At 41.0% G+C, this 24,320-nt stretch overlaps 4 protein-coding genes across 4 annotated transcripts; 2 read left to right on the top strand and 2 right to left on the bottom strand.

The window, feature by feature from the left end:
* The first annotated feature begins 1,924 nt into the window (after positions 1–1,924).
* On the top strand, positions 1,925–6,385 carry LOC115755911 (ninja-family protein AFP3-like). The gene is made up of 2 exons (XM_030695512.2): positions 1,925–2,897; positions 5,781–6,385. Exons 1-2 carry the CDS (start codon positions 2,378–2,380, stop codon positions 6,176–6,178), a joined length of 918 nt encoding a protein of 305 aa, XP_030551372.1. The 5' UTR covers positions 1,925–2,377; the 3' UTR covers positions 6,179–6,385.
* A 1,276-nt stretch (positions 6,386–7,661) lies between these two features.
* LOC115755835 (magnesium transporter MRS2-5) lies at positions 7,662–11,058 on the top strand. The gene is made up of 7 exons (XM_030695395.2): positions 7,662–7,710; positions 8,423–9,044; positions 9,337–9,407; positions 9,759–9,887; positions 9,965–10,309; positions 10,626–10,673; positions 10,782–11,058. Exons 2-7 carry the CDS (start codon positions 8,612–8,614, stop codon positions 11,010–11,012), a joined length of 1,257 nt encoding a protein of 418 aa, XP_030551255.1. The 5' UTR covers positions 7,662–7,710; positions 8,423–8,611; the 3' UTR covers positions 11,013–11,058.
* A 91-nt stretch (positions 11,059–11,149) lies between these two features.
* On the bottom strand, positions 11,150–14,525 carry LOC115755804. The gene is made up of 4 exons (XM_048279994.1): positions 14,198–14,525; positions 13,179–14,028; positions 12,288–12,712; positions 11,150–12,006 (listed from the first exon to the last, which is right to left on the bottom strand). Exons 1-4 carry the CDS (start codon positions 14,441–14,443, stop codon positions 11,389–11,391), a joined length of 2,139 nt encoding a protein of 712 aa, XP_048135951.1. The 5' UTR covers positions 14,444–14,525; the 3' UTR covers positions 11,150–11,388.
* A 3,604-nt stretch (positions 14,526–18,129) lies between these two features.
* Positions 18,130–20,482, bottom strand: LOC115755847. Its single transcript, XM_030695420.2, has 3 exons — positions 19,371–20,482; positions 19,158–19,214; positions 18,130–18,524 (listed from the first exon to the last, which is right to left on the bottom strand). The coding sequence occupies exons 1-3, from the start codon at positions 20,386–20,388 to the stop codon at positions 18,475–18,477; spliced, it is 1,125 nt and encodes a 374-aa protein (XP_030551280.1). The 5' UTR covers positions 20,389–20,482; the 3' UTR covers positions 18,130–18,474.
* Positions 20,483–24,320: the final 3,838 nt, after the last annotated feature.

Below are 24,320 nucleotides of genomic sequence, written 5' to 3'. Positions count from 1 at the left end.
TCAATGCGATAATTGCTTTTAAAATTGGAAAGAAGTACTCACTTACTATAGCTATAGCTAGTAATTTCCTTTAGTCTATGTTCCCATTTTTTCTGGAAAAAAGATGATCGGCTTGAAAAATATTTCGTTGAAAATTCGCTTGTGTCGCTTACAAGAGTTGATGAGCACAAAATATTTTCATTGTCAAATAAGAATCTATGTTTAAGTATCTTTAAGAAAGATAATATTTTTCATCGAAAACCATACAAGGGATAACTTTGAGATTTTTTTTTAAATTATTATTTTTTTACGAAACAAAAAGCCTTAATCATAAAAACTTTTCGATGACAGGACAGATTAGTTGACCATGGTCAAAATTTTTGTGACCGCTTTTTGTGGTTACTTTCGAGGTGGTTTGATTCGAATCGAAATTTCAGGGAAGAAAGCAAAACAAAGATCGATTCACGATGACTAATTTCGAGAGTCAATAAGACAAATGGCATTGCGCAATGCACATTTTCCAAAATATGTTTTTTTAATGACGGAAAAGAAACCTAACTTTGAAAGAAAATATAACATTTGTTAAGGATAGGTAGGTAGGTTTGAAGGCGGAAAGAAACCATCAAGCGATTAGTTCGATCGATCAAACTCGTGCCCAAAATTACACCGTTGCTCAAACTAACTTCGATACCATGCTCGTTATCTACTCGATATATGCACCACAATCCGTAAGTATAGGTCGGTACTAATCAATCGAATTGTTTAAGTATCTTGTGTTTTAGAGTGATTAATAGAAGGGCCGCTCCGTCGATTCATGAGAGATCCGAATGACAAATGGACGAGTTTGCATAGTGACCGTACATGTAGAAACTCGGCTTGCTTGACTTTGGTTGGGATCCGGCTCGATTAAAATATTTATATGTGAAATTTATGTTGTGGCGGCCTTGGATCATTGATTATGTGTGATCTTTGATCTCAACCTTGAAAAAAATTATTGGTATGGAGGGTTGTGTGAAAACATAAATACGAAAATAGGAATAGTTCCCCCCCTCTTTTTTTAATAAGTGAAAAAGACACTATCTCTAACAAGCAAAAGAAGGTTGTTTTCAATAGAGACAATGACACAAACGGTTTTTAGAGTTTGGCTTAATGTGCAAGTTCTTATTTGTTGAACGTGGTCTATAAATTTTAATGTAATGTTCAATACGATCTTCAAACTTTTAATCTGCTAAATATTTTTGAATTATATGAAAATGTTTAATATTATTTAAGAATTTAATTAATGAAAAGGTAATATTGAATACCTTTTACATGGTTTAAGAATTAAATCGAGTACATGCCAAAAAGGTTGGAGAATATTATAAAATTTAAAGACCGCGTTGCATATATTGGGTTAAACTATTGAAAGTTATGAAATTATTTATTTCATTTTTCCTTTTAAATACTAACAGAAAAGGTAACGATCAGAGACAGCTAAGGAGGGCAAAAGAGAGAGAGAGAAATTCGCGGGGCACAAAATCCAACGCCGCATCTTCGAAAAGCCAAAGGATTTAGGACACGTGGGTTTCAACCTCAATCATGTCGAGAGGGAACACGTGTTCCAGTCAGCCTGCCTGTTCCGTTTCGAGACACGTGTCCCTCTCTACCCACAACTTGCTCCCCCCCGCAGACCGTAGATATAGACTCCCCGACAAGCAACGAGGATGGCACCATTTTTTTAGCCTATTTCTTTTTTTTTCTTTTTTTGTCCTGTTTGCACCGCTTGGGAAAACCCATCTGTCTCGAGAAGAAAGAGGAATTTTCAAAAAAAAAAAGCATCGCCAGTGCGCACCGTGCTGGGTCAGACCACGTGTCGTCCAGGAACTGCTTCAGGATCGACACTTGTCATTTCTAGGTACTTTCTTGTCCGAACGCCAAGGGCATTTTGGTCACGTCACCTCTCTCTCTCTCTCTGGAGAACACGTTCCCCGGTCCATCGCTCTTCCGCTTTCAGTTTCTCTGCTCCCCTTTCCTCCTGCTTCCCTGTTCTGTTCTCCCATTTTTCAGATTTTCTTCTTCCTCCTTCTTTGTTTCGTAATTTTTTTTTTTTGCGGTAACGGTCAGTGAAACAGGACGCTAATCTCTGCTCGTTATTTCTTTTCCCCGAAAATACAATAAAAAGTGGGAAGAAAAAATCTCGGGAAAATTTTCCATTTTTGGTCTAAATTTTATCTGGGTCTTGATTTTTTATGATTCGTCACCCAGCTTCCACAACGGGTCTTCGTCGAGAGAGTCGGGTTGCATCTGCAAATGGAACGGCTCTTTCCTCCCTCGAAAGACCAGTGCCGTCGCACAGTTCATCGTCCGAGCCATAGGCAAACCGTGGGCGAGTTTCCGTTTGCGTAACGAGAACGGGGACATGGACGACAGGAAAGAAGCTCGAAGAACCAGTCCAATGGAGAACATCTCTCTGCGTCTCGAGCGGTTCCCGAGAGATCTGCTTCAGAGATTTACGTCGTCGCCGAGTGCGTCTAGTAGTGTCGCCGCGCCACGGTCGCGCCAATCGTCGGAGTACAAGACGCCGAACCAGGAAACAGAGGAGCTCGAGCTGAGTCTAGGGCTCTCGTTGGGAGGCCGATTCGGGGTCGACAAGAGCACCAACAGACTGACCAGATCGTCCTCCATTGCCGGGTCGTTCCCACTGTTCAGGGAGGACGATTCGGCGGCAACGACGACGACGCCGCCCACGCCGTCTTTTACGGCTCTGGTGAGGAGCAGCTCTCTGCCGACGGAGACGGAGGCGGAATGGAGGAAGAGGAAGGAGATGCAGACGCTGCGGCGGATGGAGGCGAAGCGGAGGCGGTCGGAGAAGCAGCGGACCGTGAAGGATGATAGGCTTGAGATCGAGACCCAAGTGGGTGTTCTGCCTGCTAAACAAGGTAATGTCCTCGCTGTTTGCACGTTCTTGTCGCCGTTTTAGTAGACACTTAATGATTTGGTATTATCTACTACGTGCGGAGTTTGTTCAATTTGGGGTTGTCGGTGTCTGTCTGTAGTTATTTTTTTCCTCTGGATGTTTCTTGTTTTGGTAGGTAAGCTTGGCCAGAAAAAGTTCCATTTTTGTGTCTATCCTTCTCGTTGGGGGTCTCTGTTTTGGTTGTTTTAGGTCTATTATTGAGAGTCGGATTGACTTTGGCTTGGATGATTCTGTTCCCAGAGGGCCATATTTCCATAGGCATCGATGGGAGAACGTGCACAAGAGATGAAATGAACTATGTTCTTGGTTGTTTCTGTGTTCGATAGCATCCTTAGGTAGGGTTTTATGCGAACCATGGCTCGACATTTTTGTCCAACTGAATCAATTATTGAGTGTTAAATTTCGTCAGTTTGGAAGAAAGAAGACAACAAGGTTGGTGTGTGATTGAATGGTGTGGGCCGATCGGGTGCAGTGATCTGGGAGTCTGTATGAGTATTCATAGGTAAGACTATTGATGATTTATGTTGAATATAGGGCAATGCAAAAAGCTAATTTGAGAGCCTTAACTCGAGGTATATACAAGTCTTGACAAAGACCATGTGAATTCCTAGGACTCTTTCTGTAATCTCTTGGCCACCAAACAGTCTGAATAGGCGAGTTCTTAGCTTGTTGAAGTAAATCAGAGTCTTTTTCATAGATATTTCTCACCTAACGCTAGGAACTTTTCAGGCTCATATTTTTTAAAATAGCAACTAATTCTTTCTCTAGCGCCGTCTTGATTTGCCTATGGAGTCATCTCCAGTTGAAGCTCATTTCGGATGGAAAGACGACTGTCGAACTGAAGAACCAAGAGCCCAAATGGGACAATGAAACACATTGGAACTCTGAGTGAAAAACTGGGGTGGAGCTCTTCAAGATTTTTGTATGAGAGGGTATAGGCAATCACCGGAAGTTCTGATCCATGAATTCATTTCAGTCAAGCAGAATTTTGCTTGAAGCACGACATGGTTCTAACCTTGGAATCCGGACATTATAGGTGCGGCTTCTCCCGAGATTAATATAGCACTGGTCATACTCAGGGAATTCTTATTCGTGAAGTGAAAACTATTTGAAGACAAGAAGCAAACGTGGCCTACTACTAAATTAAAAAATGTTTAATCGGGATGGTTATTTAGGAAGACTGATAAGCAAATGCCTGTTAGTATTTCCAGTAAAGAGAGCAGGAGTTTAGCTAGATAGGGCCGCTAGAATTTGTAAGTTTGAGATTTGACATTGTTCTAACTAAAGATCTCAGAAAGGACTTTGATTCTAGTTTCCTAGAATCCCTCTTTGACATTCCTGGCTATCGGCTGCTGTGGACGGAAAGATTATTTTAGTAGTTACATAGGTTTACTTTCTTGCGACTCTGTCAAACTGTTGGAGCAATGAAAGTGTAATTTCGGCTATGCAATGTATGTTATTTCTGGAGTGAGAGAGAGGAAAGAGCAAGCCTGACTAAGCACACTTGACCGTACCAGCCTTCGGTTCTCACTGGTTTAGCAGTTTGCCTATACCATCAGTATGATTTTCCTTCTACGAAAGAGTAGACCCACTGTAATAAATGTTATGTTTTAGGAAATGATTACATGCTGGGGTGTTCTTGTGCTTGTTGTTTGGAAAACACCATTATTTTTTCGACAAGGAAGGTTAGGCTCGTGAAGCACCCCGCTCACCTCGTGGACCTGGTTTGGTGTAAACCAAATTAGGGGTGATCGGCTCAAAATGGAATTGTTTACACTTTGGATGGTATGGGGAGTTGATGCACCTAATCAAACCCATGGGGTCTGGCAAAAGATAAAGCTAGTTTTGGAATGTTTGCTTGTAGCTTGAAACCGCTGTTGGAGACTATAGAAGGCTCTCAGAGTACACAAAAAATATGGAAAGCGATGCGTCAAACTTTTAAGGAAGGATATCAGAGGAACAGTAAGAAAGATCCTCCTGATGGTAATTTAATGTTTCTAATTTCATACAAGGTGTTGTTTTCCAGCTTTTAGTTGAGCAAATGTGTAATAGACAGGATTACCGGCAGATTGTACACTTAAGGACAATAGAAAGAAAATAGTCAGGGAGTGCAATTGGGTTTTGGACGAGCTAATGAGGTGGTGCTTGTTGGAATCAGGGGCCTGTAGTAGTAATGGTCTATTGCTGTGTTTCTGTAGCTGTGAAGATTCCTAATTTATCGGGGAAAAAACATAAGAAGAAAGCGGACATTCTGCAGGAGATGTTGCTACTTACGTAACTATGGAACTTCGATATCGAATCTTTTTAGATAATTTGAGTCGCCGGAGTGCGCACAGTAATCCATTGGATTTGGATATTCTGAAGCTTCTCACTCCGGAAATGTCCTAGAGCACATTGCTGTTAGAGCTGTGAAATACGACTTGACTCAGTAGATTTCTCGGTTTTGTTCTCTCATGCCATTGATTGATGTAAGCTTCTCTCTCTCTCTCTCTGTGGGAAACGTGTTTATATTTTCTGCCAGTCTGCTGATAACTCCGTACATTTTGCATGCTGAGTGTGGCATAATGTCAAGTTAAAACTTCTCAGGAGTGACTTCTGCATTTGGTTTGGCCTGTTGTAAATTTTCCGGAACTCATTTGTGCTGTTTATTTGATCTTCTGACATTACTTGAATTTCTTATATCCTTAAAATTACGAAGTCAATAGTAGCTCGTAGATGCAGGCAAATAGAATAGAACCTGTATAACTAGATGAAGCTTTTTCCTTTATTTTGCCTTTGCTATGAAACTAACATATGTCGAGGATTAATTACTGGCTAAGCTCATCATCTGTATCTTCCATATCAGGAACAAGCGGCTGCAGCGATGTGAGAAGCTCCCTCGGCAGTCAGACACTGCAACAGCGGGTAAGTCAGGACACCATCGGTTCATCCGGGGGATCCTCAATAGAACAGATGACGAGCACCCAGAGACCAGATCCTTCTGAGAGCAGGGACAACGAAATTGCCGCCGGCACCATGGAGGACATGCCTTGTGTCTTCACGAAGGGTGAGGGCCCAAACGGGCGGAGAGTCGACGGGATCCTCTACAAGTACGGGAAAGGGGAGGAAGTTCGAATAATGTGCGTGTGCCATGGGAGCTTCCACTCTCCGGCGGAGTTTGTGAGGCACGCCGGTGGAGGCGAGGTCGCTCACCCTCTCAGGCATATCGTCATAAGCCCGAACCCAGGTCCTTTTCCGCGGTAAATTCTCAGGCTCATGTGTTGCTTCATAACACCCCTTAAAATTGGTTCGGGAGGAAGTAGAGGATGCGAAGTAATATTAGATAGAACTCGAATGGAAAATAGGCTTATTCGAAGATCGAGGATGTTTCATATTGCTTACAAATTTCGAATGATGTATGATCAAATCTGTACATTCACCATAGAAGAAATTGATCCCAGCATTCGGATCCCGGGATCAAAGGGAAGATCAACATGAGAAATGGTTTTTAGTGCTACATTCTTTTAGCCTTTTGACTTAAAAGGCGATGAGTTCCGTACATAAGTTATTCGAATCCAGGGGTTCTCGCATGTTTTTTGAGTTGCCAAAATTGATGCTGTCCACGGGTACGGTTCAAATTGAGCGCGAGACGATCACGGTTCGGGATCACTGCGGCTCTGCAGCTGAGGATGGTGGTTAAAGCATCAGCCGCTACCTGTTTATCCACGTGATGGACGGTGCGGCGGCACCACCGGTTCGCCATGAAGACGGAGTTCACTTGCCTTTGGGCTATCCCCAATCTGCGACCTCGTCGTCCGGCAAATTGTCTCATCTCCTCCGCGCTCTGAGCCCATGTCATGGGGACCTTGTTTTCTGCAACGTTGGCTATATGCGCCATGGATATGCCGTTACGCTTCGTACGAGGAAGTCATATGCTCCACTGTTCCCTTTTTTCGCTGAGGCGAGAATCAATCTTTGAATGTCTTCTCTTATTCCACAAAAAATAAATAATTTAATTTATATATTTTTTAAAAATTATAATTTATATTACTTGAAAAAATAAATAAATAATTTTTTTTATCGTTTATGCTTAAACATAAATTATTATAGATATTAAAATTTATTTTTTACTTGATAATTATTTCAAATTATATGAACGATTATATTATTTTTTTTAAAAATCTATAAGATCACAAAAAAGCGAACAAATAAACAATAGCGAGAAATAGGACGGAAAATCCGATGGCCACACCATCCTGACTTCCTGAGAGGTAGCAGTGGCACCACCTGCCACCCTGGCACGACGCAACCGTCCTATCATGACCTTTCCACTTAACATAGTTAGCACGGACATTAACACCCACTTAACAGAATAAAACAACATTTTATTATTTTAGAGCGTTGTTTATTTTTTGAAAAAAAAAAAAATTTTAAAAAATTTTTTTAAATCGATTACTTTTTTTACTGTTTATAGAAATAAAAATAAATATTTTCATCATACGTGAAACATTTATACGTAAATTCGCGTCGATAACGAAAATATTTATTTTAAACGATACAAGCAAATACAGCAAATACTTCGACACCGAAAACGACGTAGTGCGGTGTCGCTAACCCTCTCCGGTATTCACGAGCGTCGTTGGGTGTACCACCTCCACGCTTGCTCATCGGTGCGGGGCGGTTATGCTCTCTGCTTCTGCGACATCGAACCCCTCTCTCTCTCTCTCTCTCTCTCTCTCTCTCTCTCTCTCTATCTCGGACTCCGATTGGTTTCGCGATCTTCACGAAACGGAGAGGTACATTCGCTGTTGCTCGGCTCATTTCGCTCTTGCTCTTGCTCTGTTTCGTCTTCATTTGCTCCTCTCATCCTCATTTTCCTGTTAATGGCGTCCTGTGGCTGGTCTCCGTTACTTCCCGCTCAAATCTGATAATTTTTTTCACGTTAGAGTCGCAAATTGGTGGAATCAATCGTTGCTGGCGCTCGGTTGCTGTCCATTGCGATTGTCGAAACCCTCTCGGCTGAAGTGTCGATTCTTCTAATAACGGAGTTTGTCGTCGGTTGATTTGCGGCATTAGAGCTTCTAGGGCTTCGTGGCGTTCACTGCTAGGGGATTGCTTCCCGTGACAATTTGGGCGGTTCTTCTTGGTGTCATTTAATTCAGTTCCATGTTCTATGAGCTAAGCTTTTGAAAGTTTCTTTTTTTCGTTCGACAAGTGGTTTTTTTTGGCTTTTAGTAAGTTTCTCCCTCCTCGAATCCAAGGAAAGTCGCCTCAATTACATGGAAGTAAATTGAGGGTCAATAGGATTGTGGAAAATATATTTGCCAGTAGCTTTTTGGGAGTTTGGAGGTTTCTCTTTTCTTGTCGCCACTTTTTGTATTGGGAAAAACTCTTGCTTTACTTTGAATCATTGTGGGAATAGTCGGATGAAGAGAGCGGAGACTCTGGATTCAGCCAGTCAGCTGATCATCGCTCTTAAGTTCCCACTGTTGTTTACTCTATGTCCAGGTGGGTATTAAGAGGATGTGGCATCTGGAGGAGGAAGTTTGATGGTTATATGAGTTCCTTCCTTCAGCTGGGAATGAGAGCTTGCTGTATTCACAGAATCAACGAGGTAGCGGTACTCTCATGGCATGCTGCTAGATTCCATTCGCATAATTTCATTGTTATCTCTGCAGAGAGAACGATTATTACCCCATGGAAGGTGCGCAAGGGCCAATCTTCGCACCTATTATTGCTGAGTCTGGCTCTTCTCAGTACAGTGCACGGTTTAGTGCGGATGGGTATGGAAGCCGTGCTTCTAATATATCTAATGCAAAGAAGAGAGGTCATGGAAGCCGCTCTTGGATAAAGATTGATCAAGAAGGAATCTCTAAAGTTTTGGAGCTAGACAAGGCTACCATAATGAGACATTGCTCTCTGCCAGCGAGGGATCTGCGGCTTTTAGATCCTTTGTTCATTTATCCTTCTACAATTTTAGGGAGAGAGAAAGCCATTGTGGTCAGTCTTGAGCAGATAAGGTGTGTAATCACAGCTGATGAGGTTTTCCTGATGAATTCCTTGGATGGATGCGTTCTTCGGTATGAGTCAGAATTGTGCAGGAGTCTGCAGACGAACAAAGATCAAACTGGTAAAGAATCTCCTGGATCAAAATGCATCTCAGCTTGTTCTTCATAATTCCCCAAGCTGACTAATGGAAATTGTAACATTAAATGAGGATCATATGGGCCTTGCAGTAGCTTTTAGAAGTCCAAGCCTTCTTGAGGAAGAAGTGTTTTCAATGTGCTGCCCTGTTTTTATGTGGACTTTTCACTAGTCATGTGATAAATTTACCCAGGAAAATCATTGCTTAGATTGATTAATATTTTCTCTATGAAAGATAATGCCAGTTGAAATTGCTTACATTTGCCTACTTAATTCAGATGACCTACCTTTCGAATTTAGGGCACTGGAGCTAGCTTTGGAACACACATGCATGTCGCTTGATGCTCAGGTATGCAGTAACTTCTGCAGTGATTGATGATATGAGATGAATCAGAGAGTCACTTCTTTCTCTGTAATGTGTCAAGCCTGTTTATTGTGTGGTTACAAGTATGTACTTATGACCTTTCCTAGACAGTTGTTTATAGAGGAAGACTTACAACCCCAGAAAAAATTGGACCCAAAATGAACGGTGATCATGGAGAGTTTTAGTCAAATTCTCCGACCTGACATTGTTAATCTAACATGACTAAGGAACACTCAAACTAAAGTGACTTTGATAGATTGCTGCAGCTGCCATTGTTTATTTGACATCATCCTTGCATTCTTAACATATGATGCGAGAAGCTTCTATATTTGACAGGTGAAGGACTTGGAGATGGAAATTTATCCAGTTTTGGAGGAATTAATATCATCTGTAAGTACTCTTAACCTAGAACAGGTCCGTAGATTCAAGGGTCATCTACTTGCTTTGACTCAGCGAGTTCAGAAGGTAATTTGATAATTCTAATCACCTTCAGATGATTATGGTTGTGTTACTCTCCTTCACAAAGATTTTTGCAATTCCAGGTCCGAGATGAGATTGAACATCTCATGGATGATGATGGCGACATGGCCGAGATGTACCTCACTGAGAAGAAACAAAGCTCTGAGGCGTATACCATAAGTGATCAGGTCATCCAAACGGATGATTCAGGTGTGGCTAGGTCGGGTTCCAAGTCAGCACCTGTTTCACCTGTAGCGTCACTCAGTGGGGGACACAAACTGAAAAGGGCTTTTAGCAGCATCGTAAGTTCAAGCAAGCATGGAAGCTTTCTGAGTTCATCTAGTAGTGGTGAAAACATTGATCAGCTCGAGATGTTGCTTGAGGCATACTTTGTTGTCAGTGACAACACTCTCAGCAAACTCTTATCGGTGCGTGTTCAAATGAATGACTTGAACAACTCAGCCTCCTCTCCTAGTTCCATGTCCTTTATGATCATATTTCATCATATCTATGATTTTCCAGGCATTGTAGTTAGATTTCCCAAGGAATAACTATTATGTGATTGGTTTGCAGAAATCTACTGGAAATTTGGCTGCTCTTAGGCCTAAAAAAGTCTTTCAATTTCATTTGTTGATAGCCGTACTTTTTCGAGTCAGCATGCTTCCTAGAGATGATCAACAATGAACATCTAACTTTCTTGACTGGTATTGCTGAGACTGTGTGCTCTTTTATTTGGCAATGCAGCTTAAGGAGTATATCGATGACACGGAAGATATGATCAATATCAAACTGGTGAGCAGAGTTGAATTTGTACCTAATTTCCGCATTTATTATCTTCATCTCGTTGGTTGACAACTGATGCTTCATGAGCTTTTTCTCTTTCATTTTACTTGGGACCAGGGCAACATTCAGAACCATTTAATACAATTTGAGTTGCTGCTAACAGCGGCCACATTTGTTGCTACGATATTTGCTGTTGTGACGGGAATCTTTGGGATGAACTTTGCAGCTACAATTTTTGATTATCCATCTGCTTTCAATTGGGTTCTCCTCGTGACTGGTCTATTTTGTGCCAGCTTATACTTCTCCTTTTTGCTTTATTTTAGGTATAAGAAAGTTTTCCCGTTGTAAAATTTCCAGCGAAGCTTAATGCAATGCGAATTTATTCTGATTTTTATTTTGAGCTGTGTATCCTGGGCTAAGGCCTTATGAAACAGGCGAGGGACGAAAAGATGACTGTCCTAATTCATGGATGCCTCGTGGATTGTCAATTTGTCGATAAAGTAGGTCCTTTGATCCACATATGCCATTGACATTCGACATTCCTTACCGATATTGTCGCTACCATAGTCTACTGTTGAGCGATATGTGAGGACATTTATCGTCGTTTCACTTTGGGTATTTACACTATCAAGAAAGTGAAGTTCTGGTTATATCCTCCATTCCCTACCTTGCAAGGACTGGAAGCATGGTTAAGGAACTATCTCCTCCATGTCTCTGCATTCGTCTAACTTGATCCCCAGCTCTTTGGTGTCCATTCCATACTGGTTTTGTCATTTTCATGAAGAAGACTCTCTGAATGTCTCCCTTCGTCAGCCTTATTTGTGCTTAAATTATCACCCCAGTTGATTTGGTCGTCTTCCTGAAGACAATGCGATTCCATCTCTGTCTGGTCAATGCTGTGTCTGCTATGTGTTTGATCTGTACCATCTAATTCACATATCCCAGTAGTCTCTTCTCGAGCCTCCTTATATGCATCAAGATATTCCCCCAACGTATCTGCAACCGAGGGTCCGTCTGTTTCGAAAGTAACACCGGGTGAGGCCGGGTTCTCTTGGTCAGACAATGGTGATGCAATGGTACCAATTGAATCTCTTTGACAATTTTCATTCTCGAGTAGTAGGAATCGCAACTTCTTCTGGCTAGCTTCAAGGGCTGCCTCGAGTTCAGCAATGCGTTCCTCGAGCCTTGACTCAATTAATTCATGAAGACGGAAACTCAGCTCTTGAGGTGATACTGCATAATTCGGCGAACAAGCTTGACTGTCTGAACTCCCACTGACATCGTGGTTGGATTTTAATGCCCCTTCTATATGTGAATCAACTTCTTCTGGTCTTAGATCTCCCTGAGGGAGCACAGATTCATATGAACAAATTAGCCCAGGTAAATTTAATTCATCTCTGCCACATGTCACAGATTGAAATTACCGGATGAAAGTGAAGTTGCTGTGCAGAAACTAGGATCCCATTCAAGCGCGGTGATGTTTGTTTTCATGTGCATGTGTGACAATACGAGTTCCAAATTTAACTGCCTATACGACTTAACAAAGGTTACCAAGGTACTCTATAAAGGGTAGTCAAGACTTGGGCCAAGTGTCATGCAGCTCAATTGTAGATTCAGACTTACCTCAACGAAATCTGATGTGTTCTTCACGCTAGTCAGCTTCATGTTCAGCTCCAACCTCTCTAGTTCAGCTTCAAGCTCTGCCTCGATTTCTCTCATTGCATCAGACTTCTCTGCCACACCATCATTTGGCTCTCTCATACGAATCTTCGAGGAATTATCCATTTCATAGACAGGGGAAGATGCGGTTGTTGTCCTATTGAGAAAAGGTATAGTGCCGGTTTCGGGGATCCTTGGACCATCGGCGTCGATCTCCTTCACAGTTAACAGGTCCTTCATTTCAAGCTCCTCATGTAGATCCTGAACTAGGTTTTGTGCTTGCCTGAACCTCTCATCTAACAGGTCCACTTCCCTGTTGTTCGCCACTACACTGGTCATCACGCCAATTGTTAAACCGAGAAAGAAAAGCGGCATTGGATCGTACAATCCTGAGGAGGACACACACCGTGACGATAAACACGATAGTTGTGTAAGAATTAGTGAAGATACAAATAAAGGTCTCAGGAAAATGGGATACACACACTAGCCTGTACAGTTGCGTCCTGGGGTTGCATTTGGATTCGATTCGTCTATTTAGATTAACAAGTTGGTTAATGTTGACTTTCTGTTTTGTGTGCCAATGTTGTTCAAGGTTATAATGGAATCGCTTAGATCATGTTGATTCATTTTCTTAATTTTCTGCAAAAATTCATAGAAAAGAGAGAGATTCAAGTCCATACAAGGTGAAATCAAGATTGTTTCGATTAAACACTCGGATTGACAGAACTTCTATCATTATATCACAGCACATATCCCAGCTTAAGTCTAAATGAGTTACAAGAAAGTGAAAAGAAAGTCCAAAGATTCTTCATAATGTTTATGTCGATAATTAGAGCATGGAGAAAGAGAATAGACCTTGTGATTGCAATGAACTGGCAAATGCGCTTACGCTAGAACTCCTCTTGCTTGTACTTAACTTCTGTCCACTCGACAACTCTCGGGCTTCAATCTCGGGAAGTCTTAAACGTGTTCCTTCCTGAACAAATTTGCCTTCTTCTCGATGCATCTCTATACCATTTTCGCTCTCCACATAGAAACCGCTGCTGATCCTGCTTATGATTATTCGGCTCCCATCAGTAACCAGCAGAGGCCTCACCGCAGATTTAGAGGGCGACACGAGCGTGCCATGCTCACTCCTCTTGGTTCTAACGTATTCACTATACAACTGACCATTGATATCGATGAAATCCTCATATAAATCAGCAGGCTTGAGTGCTGTTTCATCAGACACAGCAATCCTAAATTGCCTGCTCCCATTGAACCTACTGCTTTTATTAGCTCTTGAACCCGGAAAAGACTCATCACCGGACTGCCTATGTCCTTGTATAACCACTCTGAATTCATGAGGGCTCTCATATTCAAGTATGCTTGGCAGGTGAGTAACCAGCGAAAGCACATCGCGATTAAGATGGCTACCCAAATTTGCAGGCCTCTTTCTCTCTTCATGATCGCCATTAAGGTGGTCATATTCCCAAAACTTGCCCCCGAAAGCATCATGGTCACCTACATGTGTAAGAGCCAATCTGTGCAAAGGAGACTCCCTGATTTGCCGAAGAAAGCTCTTCAATTTGGCTTGTCTGAACTTAAAGTCGTTACCAAATGGCTCAGACGAAGACTCTTCCCTGCCTTGAGACGAGATGTTGCGCCAATGCTTCGCAGCATAACCAGCCCCAGCAGCTGCTGCCACAACCCATAAGTCCATACTCTCTGTTTCAGGAAGATAGAACTTAATCAAATCTCAGCCAAAGAGAAAATTTAGAACATGATACCATGCGTCTCCAACTTTTGTTTTCCACGTTCACATGCCCAACTTCTTTGTACAGGGTAATACAATCACACAAACAGGTGGGAAAACTTGAAGACAGTGCAATTACCTCATTTAAAATAAAATAAAAAAAGAAGGATTCTGAGTCAAAACCGATGGATTGTCCCAGAGACTGAAATCGAAGGTGATGCAGCTGAGATGATGCCGCCGTCCGCAAGAGGGTGAACTTCTTAGGAGTCAGAAACAGGAAGAAAACCCCATCAGAGCAAGAAATGACTGAACCAAATTCGTCATGAGAACATAGAGTCCCATTTTTTCTTCTTAATCTGTGAGAAAGCGTGGGAAGTGAATCCATGAGAATTTATGAAATGACATGTTATATGGCAGGACATTCCAGGCCACTAGAACCGTTCGGTCCAGCAGCAACCAGACAAGAATGAAACTACGTGGCTCAGAAAAGGTAACCCATGATATTTCTAGCTGAGCGTAATTCATTTCTTTAAGTTGTCTAGTAGCATCCCTGCGAGGGATTTCTTGTAGTTTTCCTTTTGGCTTCGTGCTGAATCTTGAAGGTGTCGTATTGGAAGAGTCAGAATTCTTACATATCTTACATATCGTGGAAACCGCCAGTTTGATTCAGATTAATCATTGCAAGAATAGCATGACAAAGGTACGAAGAACTTTGAATGCTCTGAGCAAAATTCACTTTCGATATGACAAAAGACTATAAAAACTCCTGGCCTAAACTTATGAGATAGAGTGGTGGTTCGAGTGTACTATCAAGGTAGCTATGAACTACCAAATGCAGAAATTGTCTGTGAGTCACTGATGGTATGTGCGGGCTAATACCGACACGCACGGCACACCGATGACGACAAGGATATGTTCACCGTGCACAATTGAACACAATGGCAATCACACCAAGAAGAGATTACACAGCGGGTGGCGAGTCGACAAGTTCGTTCGATTCCCCATTTATTGTGGGTTTAGTCGGATGAATTTCCCGTGTCTTTCGCGATTTATGATACCATTGCCCTTTTTACATGTGCTGGAGTAGATCTTCCCTTTAATTAAGAGAGACAAAAGAACCTTTTGTCATGGCAAACACTTTTGACCTTCACAGATATATTTGATTCTGTTGTGGAAAACTCCAAGAGATATGCAAATTCAAGCGCGAAATGGCGAAAGATGAAAGTAAAATAAAACACACAAGACACGATATATATGAAAAACCCAAAACGGGAAAAACCACGAGAAGGGAAAGGAGTTTCACTATCTTCAATAACGAGTACAAGCGTACAATCAAAGATCTAACGAGAAGAAGTGAAAAACAAAGGGTTTCAGAGCAGAAGCGAAAAGCTCAGGACAAAAGTAAAAACAAGCATTACAATGTAATATGCAACATATCTTTTTTATAGCCCCATCTAAAAAAATCCTAAAATAAAGCATATGGTCCAAAATAACCTTATCTCTAATTTGAAACTTATCTCAAACTTGAACTTTATCTTTAATTTGAAAGTCAAACTTAACAAATCTCCACCTTGACTTCATATATCAAGAAGGGCGTTTTGCCAAACGCGACCTCTTTCCCTCACCACCAAGAGTGACCGTATAAGGCCACCCACCAAAAGACGGAATCGACAACACACACTTCTAAGCTTACGTGAGCGTACTCGATATAGGAAACAAGGGATGAACCACCATCAACACCGCCTAAGCAACTCAAACGGTGAGAACACCAACCAAGTCCAAACAATGCTTGAAGTTAGTAAAAGGAATTGGTTTGGTCAACATATATGCAGAATTATCCGCTGCAGGTACTTTCTTCATTGTAACTGTACCCTTAGCAACCTCATCACGCACAAAGTGATAACAAATGTCAAAATCTAAAAATGATGATATATTTAAAGAATCTACAGCGGTACTTCCCTGCACAACGTAAAGACTATTCTTCTTGTTACCTCTCATCACAATCAAGGAGCCTTTCGAAATTTTCAAAACTCCACATCCACCGGTATACATGCATCTAGTGGAATCCAAACCGCTCAAAGAAATAAGGTGCTTCTTCAAATCTGGGATGTGTTTAACATCTGTTAAAGTTGTTACTACATTGTAATGACATTTGATCCGCACCGTACCAATACCCACAATCCCGCAAACCGCATTGTTGCCCATCAAAACCGAACCACCACCAACTTTCTCATATGTGTGGAATCAATCTCTATTTGGGCACATATAGTATGAACATGTTGAATCCAAAATCCATTCATCGTCTACATGACAATCCGAAGACAAAATAGTAAGAATATTATATACATTAGAAAATTCATTATTCTTCATCAGACTAGCCGAATCAGAACTCTCTATCGACTTTTTCCCCTTAGCCTTGAGCAAAGGACACTCATTTTTATAGTGTCCGTAACACTCAACTTTTCTCTTGTCCTAGCCCGATCTAGAGTTTGAACGTCCTTTACTATTATCGCGTCTAGCCCGATGATTCGATCTTCCCCTAACAACTAAACCATCGATTTTATCCGAACTACTACTCGCATTCAGCTTTGTACGCATCTCTACGGAATTCGGTGAGGTCTTCACATCCTCAAGAGTTATGGATTCTCTTCCATACAACATAGAATTCACAAAGTTCTCATACGAGCTCGGTAGAGAGCATAACACAATTGGAGCTTGTCATGCAGGATTTGAAATTGGGAAAAGAGGATAATAGTTTAATGTCGTCCCTTTATCGCGAAGTCTTTCAAGTCCATGATGTGAGATGATGACCATGTCCTAGTGCCATTTAAAAAGTAGTTTAAGAGTCTTTTCAAAGGCAAATAATCCAAAAAAGAATGTGATGGATCTTTCCTCACTTTCTGATTTCTTTTATGTGATCAATTCTACAGGAGCCATCTCGATCGTGATTGCGGCCAATTTATTGCAGCTCACGATACGAGTAAGTGAAAAGAACTGGTTGGTTCGGTCCGATTGCCTGGGTCCGAATCCCTATTTCATAAAGTTGGCATTGATAATTGTCTATTCGATTTCCAATTCCAGGAGCGGAATCTAGATTTTTCATAACCATAATAATTTTGTTAAATTCATCTAGATGTTCTCGGATAGAAGTACCTTCTGCATCTTTAGCATGTAAAGACGTTGCTTCAAGAATAATTTCGTCGCAAGAAATTTCTTCATGTAGAGACTTTCTAACTTTTGTCACAATTCTGAAGTCGTTTCTTCATTGGCGACCTCACGAAGTACCTTGTCAGATAATGATAATTGGATGGTGTTGTGCGCCTTTTCTTCCATCTCTTCGATCTCTGTAGTAGTCATGTCCTCGAGGTAATTCTCATCCAAGGCTCTAATCGAACTTTCTCGACGCAACAAAGCCTTCATCTTGATCCTCCATAGCCTAAAATTGTTTTGGCCATCGAAAGGTGTCACTTCGAACTTGATAGATGCCATCTCAAATAAAAGAACAAAATTCCTTTGCTCTGATATCAATTTGTGGCGGAAAACTCCAAGAGGTACGCAAATTCAAGCGTGAAATAGCAAAGGATGATAGTAAAATAAAACACACAAGACACAATATACGTGGAAAACCCCAAACGGGAAAAACCACGGAAAGAGAGAGGGTTTCATCGTCTCCAATAACGAGTACAAGCGTATAATCAAAGATCTAAAAATCTAACAAGAATAAGTGAAAAACAAAAGGCTTCGAGGCAGAAACAAAAGCAAGCATTACAATATAATGCGCAACATATCTTTTTTATAGCCCCATCTCAAAAATCCTAAGATAAAGTGTATGATCCAAAATAACATTATCTCTAATTTGAACCTTATCTCAAACTTAAACTTAGTCTTTAATTTGAAACTTAACAGATTCTGTAAGTGCTGCTGATCTCATTGAATGGTCTTGAAAGCATTTGACAGGAGAGCGTTAATTCCTTAAAATGTCAATATGATACGTTGAAAATAAGTTGTTCTCGATACAGGAAAGATAAATACGTAAATCCCCCGAAGAAGCAGATGAGATGACCGCGAAGATGGTCTCAACTTCCGTTCACATCCATCTGCTTCTGCTGTTTGTTTATTTTATTAAACTTGATCGCAAGCCCACCAGCACAAGAAAAATGTGATTCGTGACGCTACGCGACATGAAAACTGGCGAACCTCGAAATATTTTTCACCCTCAAATCTCTATTATATGACATCGGGAGTTCACATTAATTCTTCATAAACAGAGAATCTCACAGCACATTCCAAAACCATAGGATCTAGTAACCAGAAAAATTCGCCGTGGTCTGGTCAACTGCAAAACCTTGTCAGCTTCAGGAAAGGTTAATAAGGCATTCAGCAAATCACCAAGTCCCCTCCATGCGCATTGAACATTCAGATTAGAGGCAGTGCAATGAAGAGCAGAATCCACCAGAGCATCAATCCTATTACCACAAAAGAAATGAATTATGCGAAGATCCGGTGACGTGATCGCATAAGAGGAGATAATGCAGCGGCATACCAACATCGGCTTTCATTTAGCGGGACTGGAGTAATCGGCAGCACCAGGATAAAAACATAGTAACAGTAACTGGATGGCTTGAAGTCTCTACTTCAGACACAACATACATAACTTAGGAGTCTAGTACAGGCCCTGTTCGAATTGTTAAACATGACTTCTTGTCTATTAGATATTAGCCAAGAATTTCTCCGCCGCCACATTGTGAAATTGCATCGGAACGCAACTCGGAGCGTTCCTTTTCCTGTTGTATTGATTTGTGAAGCAATTTTTCAGAAGGAACTTTAATTTTGCCATAAGATGTGTCCTTTATTGCAAACATCCCAATCTCATACAGGCCCGACGCTAAGTCTATTAAGTCAACATAATTGGAGCACTTTAGTCGAAAGCTTAATCATTCCGCTAAGCGAATTTTAAGCAATTAATCTTGCAAGCGAGCTGAACTTTGTAGCGGGAGGAAGGGATGCAGACAAAGGAGAGGGGGGAAAAAGTCAATCGGTGGAAAAGTAAAGAGCTGAGGGAAAAAGAAGAAGAAGAAAGCGTAAGGCTACTTCAGTACCTGATATGATGATCCTGGCTTGACTCTTGGGTCCCCATGTCCCACTCCAAGAATATCCTGTTCACATCAAACACATATCAGCATTAAGCCGAACAGCTCAAAAATTGAAACTTTCTACATACAGCAGAGGAAAGGAGAATTCCCAATGTGCCGCCATAAGAGCAAGATTCACAGACCATTAGACTCTATCAAGGTTTTCGTATCGGCACAAACCTCGGCCGAAGCAGTTATTCGTGGTATTCACGCCGTTGTGGCAGAGGCAAGCAAACGACTCGGCCACGCCGGAGAAACCGCAAGATCCCCCACTTGCTTCACAGTCCGTGCACGCACCCGCGTCGTAAGAATCGTTATACTGCACGGAAATCCCGAACTTCCACTTCGAGGGATCTCCGCGATCGTCTCCGAACCCGTATATCGCACTGTAAGACGAGCACTGGAGCTTCGGAAGATCCAAAGCATAACTCGAACCGAACCCGGTCGGCGATTGGTAAACGCAGCAGGTGGACACTGGCGCATTCTGCTGCAGTCCAATGCCGGTCACTCCCTTGCAAGAATACAGGCCCCTACAAACCCGAGAGTTGGAGCCGGTGTCGCACAGCTCCTCGTATGGATCGAACACAGGAGAGTTCGTGGAGCACCCGAGCAGTACAAATATGTTGTCATCCATAACGCTGAACGGGCTGGCTCGATCCAGGCTGAAACTGCCGGAGTTCTGCATCGATTCGCAAGTCGACATGAGAGGGTCAGTGACGATCATGGTCCTGGTGGAGTAGTCGATCGAGGCCACATCGTAAATCCCACTTCCGGTCGAGAACTCGAGCTTGCCGGTGGAGCTGCATCTCACGTTTCTAGCGAAGTCCGGGTGGCCACAACCGAAACTGGTGCCGAATGGGTACTTCACGGGGATGGCGCCACACGCGTTGTGACAGGTGAAGTTCATTGGAATGGCAGGGATGGAGGCAAACATGGTTGGAAGAAAAGGAAACAAAACCAAGAGATACGTGGAGAACCATGTCACTGGAGGAGCTGACATCAGAGGAGAATGTGGGGGAGTTTGAATGTGAAATGGGTTTAAGCAATGAGGCAGATGGCTTAAGAGATGGTTCTGGTTGAACAGGATGGAGGAGGTTTCCATTTGAAATGGAAGCAGAAGGGGGATGATTTGATTCATCCATTTTCGGTGGAGGCAATCACATTTCAAAAACCCTCCATTTTCCTCTGTTTCCTGCATAAAAAGCAGAGCCTGCTTCGATAAGTGGGTTCCAGCTAAAAAGCATCACACGCTTTTTGTCAGGAACTTTGTGCAGAAAGGGCAAAAGTAGTCAACAGAAAATGTTCTAGCTGGATAACATCGAAGCTCAAATCTAGAGCATGCAACGGTTCCGTGAAACCGCCGGTTCTGATTCAAGAATCGGCCCTTGAAAATATCGGTTTCGAGCCCATTCCTTGCGATTCCATTTTTTAATTTTAATTTTTAAAATAATAAAATAAACATAATAAGTTATAGATTATAAAATATAATTAAATTATACATTGTAATAAAATGTGGGAAAAAAAAAAAAGAGGAGGAATGAGCTTGAACTTAACGAATTATCATTAAGTGCCTACATATCTTCTTGGGGATACAAGAATCAAAGTCAATATAGTTCTTTTACCTTTGATAACCTCAACTTACATCATCGTCAATCGTCGCTACCCGTTGTGGCACCCGTGGCGGTGGTATCTCCACAATCCTTGCTAAAAAATTCATATTCTCAATCCAATTCTTGGTGTCGAAATTTCGCCCTCGTCCAATCGTCGACACAAGCTTGAGCTTCCACAGACTCCGGGCTTAATCTTAAACGGCGAGAATCCAAAAATAATCCTCCAACGCTAAATGTTTGTTCAACTGCAACCGTTGAAGAAGGGGTTGTTAATATCCGGCGAGCGATGAGGGTGAAAACCGGGTAATCGATTTGGCGACTCTTCCATCATTTTAGGATTTCGAAATTTGTACTATGTTCCATATCACGAAACTCAAATTGAGTGGTTAAATATTTTTCTAATTCATAAATAATACTTGTTGCCCCTTTTTATTTTTTTATTTTTTTTGCCTACTCTTGAGCATACTATACCATCTACTAAGTGAACTACCACCTTTGTTACGTGAGACAGTAGATTGTAAAGATCCGGAATCACTTAAACCATATCTACTACAAAATTCTCCATACAATACTACTATAGATTCTTTAACATCTACTTATATATTGGAAATATCTATTGAATCTTCCAAATGTAAACAATAATGATAATACACATTCAAATAATCTAGTAAACAGTCTAATTTAATACGTGGATTAAAAACAATACCAACTAAACAGACAAGAAGAATTTGCAAATAATAATGTAGCCATTTTTCTCGCATTACTAAAATAGTTCGAGCTAATTCAGTATCATTTTCATATTTACTAAAATTACTACCAATATTAACACACTCTATTAAAAATAAATGCGTAATATAATAATAAATACCAGATAAAGTCTTAGTAGCATCATTAAAAAATTTTAAAAAATCTAAATTTTTTTTGCAAACGTCCCAATGTTGCGGAAGTAAAGTAATTTCGGAAATATTTTGTGAAATAAACATACACAATAAATCTTTGTAATCAAAAGTTTGCCGAAGCAACTCGTGGGTAAAATTCCAACGAGTCGGAATATCTTTTGGAAATCTTTTTGCCATTCTCTCATGTTGTTTACAAAATTTTCCCCATGATTTCATAAAATAGGAACGACTCCATAAAAATTTAATTGCACCCCTTTATTGGGGCGAGAGAAGTGTCAAGAGTTCGTAAACCATCCTGTACACATAAATTTAAAACATGGCAAACACATCTAATGTGAAAAAATTGTCCGCCAAAAGTGGGTTTGCAAATATTTTCTAATTCGGGAATAGAAGCGTATTTGCGGCGGCATTATCAAAACCAATTGAAAATACTTTATTTATCAAATTATATTCTTCTAAAAATTACCTAATTATTTTATAAATATTATGAGTCGAATGTCTTTCATCAAAAACTCGAAATGCAATAAGTCTTTTTTGAATGGTCCAATCATCACATATCCAATGACACGTGACACACATATAAGAATGAATTTGCCAAGGATCACTCCAAATATCGTTACCTATATATACACGTCCATTGAATTCCACAAAAATTTTTGCTAAAGATTTTTTTCCTTTTTTATAAAGATGAAAAACTTCCCGTTTAAGAGTATTTTTTGGAATAATTGGTGCTTGCGGAACCAATGCAGTATTTATCAAATATTTCAAATTAAAATTTTCACCAGTAATAAACGGAGCATGATCAATGGCAACATATTTAGCTAATGTTTGTTTATAAAGTGTATCAGTGTAACGGAATAAAGGATGATGATTAGAAATGGCATATCCGAAAATTTGTTGTTGCATATTGTCCATCCCCGCTTGCGTTGGATGTTTTTTCGTCAGATGCCAACGGAATGTTCCGTAGCCGTCTCATTTCGTAAATTTATATGTTTGCGAACAATATTTACAATATATATTATACTTACCTTCGCCTTCATCACGTACCTTGTCGAAGTGTAGCCACAAGTCGAATGTACTATCTCGGCCCTTCCGTTCCAACTTATTTGCCGTTAACGTTTCTTCGACACCGGTAGGATGATGAAGACTTTCTTGTATTGGGATGTGCTTGACGTTCGGAATTGGGACATAGTTGATATTATCGTCGTTGTCTTCCCAACATGCATACTCACGAGAATCATATTCAGGAATGTGATACTCGGAATCTCCTATAGCCATCTTGCTATTTTCAGTATTTCCGCTTCCACTTGCCATTTTTTAGAAAATTGATCGGAAATCCGATTGAGAAAATTAAGGTGGGATTAAGAGAATTGAGCGAATTAAAAGGATTTGAGAGAATTGTTGAGAGGATTTGTGAGAAAAATGAAAGGAGGAAGATATGTATTTATAAGCAAGAATTAAAAATAATTCAATTTTTTTTTTATTGTGGAAGGTCAACGACTCTTTGGGCCGTTGCCGTTGGTGGGGGGGTTAGGGGGCTCGGCCCGGTGGGGCAGAGAGCCCAACGGCTCTTTGCCCCATCGGCCCTTTTTTTAAAAAAAAAAAACCGGATTGGAACCGTGGGCCCAGTCAACGGGCCGGTTCCGGGCCCACGGTTCCAAATGGCCATCTCTAATGCAACATATATTTACACATGGAAACTTACTTATACGATAGAGACCATAAAAAAAATGTTCGTGCAGCGATGTTTGTCAGGCCCATTGAAGAAATTGACGGACCCTTGGTACCGAGTTCTGTCTCATATATTGATACAGTTTCACACACAAAGTCTACCCATATACTTCCATGAATTTCACGTTATTCATGCCAAAATCCACCAGATCTCATCTAATATAATAGGAATATAACAACAAATGGAAAGTGAATCAAACGGAAGATTGGCACTTGCAAGTTTTCATGTTGAAAGCCTGGGTTTTGTACAGAAGAGAATCATTAAAGTGTATCAAAAGATGATACATTTCTGAGGGGCTTGTCCACAATACCATGCTTCTATGCACAGCAAAAGTTGTCATGCACACGGTAGAAAGTCGGATTGAAGCGATTCAATCTCCATCGTTGGCTTAACAGTAGGCTAAGAAATTATTTCTACCAACCGTTGAATTTGGCGCGATCAAGCTATGCACATGCCCTCAGCATTGCAATGTCGCGCGAGAATCGACATGCCTTCTCAAACATCAGATAGTATGAAAAAAATATAAAGTTCCACATTCGTGATGAGAACAATTTTGCTCTCCAAGAAATATCTGAAAAATTTCAACCGCGTGATGGAACTGCAAAGGTCCACACCCGGGGCATATTATATGGCTTATCCATTGTCCTTTTCGTCTTGGGCATGATGGTCCAAGCAAGAGGTGACAAATTTAAAATCCTTGTCGGGTTTCATTACTGATCTCTTCCCAACTTGAAATCCTCCTCCTCTGTTTAACTTAAACCCTCAAACAGGACAAACACAGGATTTCCCGCCAGTGCCAGCATGAAGCAAATGAGATCTCGGCTGTCACCAAAGAGCTAACTGCTGGCAAGGCCTTGGAGAATATTTGAATGAGCATTAATCTTATGTT

This window comes from Rhodamnia argentea, chromosome 6 (genome assembly GCF_020921035.1).
Source record: "Rhodamnia argentea isolate NSW1041297 chromosome 6, ASM2092103v1, whole genome shotgun sequence".
Classification (NCBI taxonomy): domain Eukaryota; kingdom Viridiplantae; phylum Streptophyta; class Magnoliopsida; order Myrtales; family Myrtaceae; genus Rhodamnia; species Rhodamnia argentea.
This window is presented reverse-complemented; position numbering and strand designations above follow the sequence as displayed.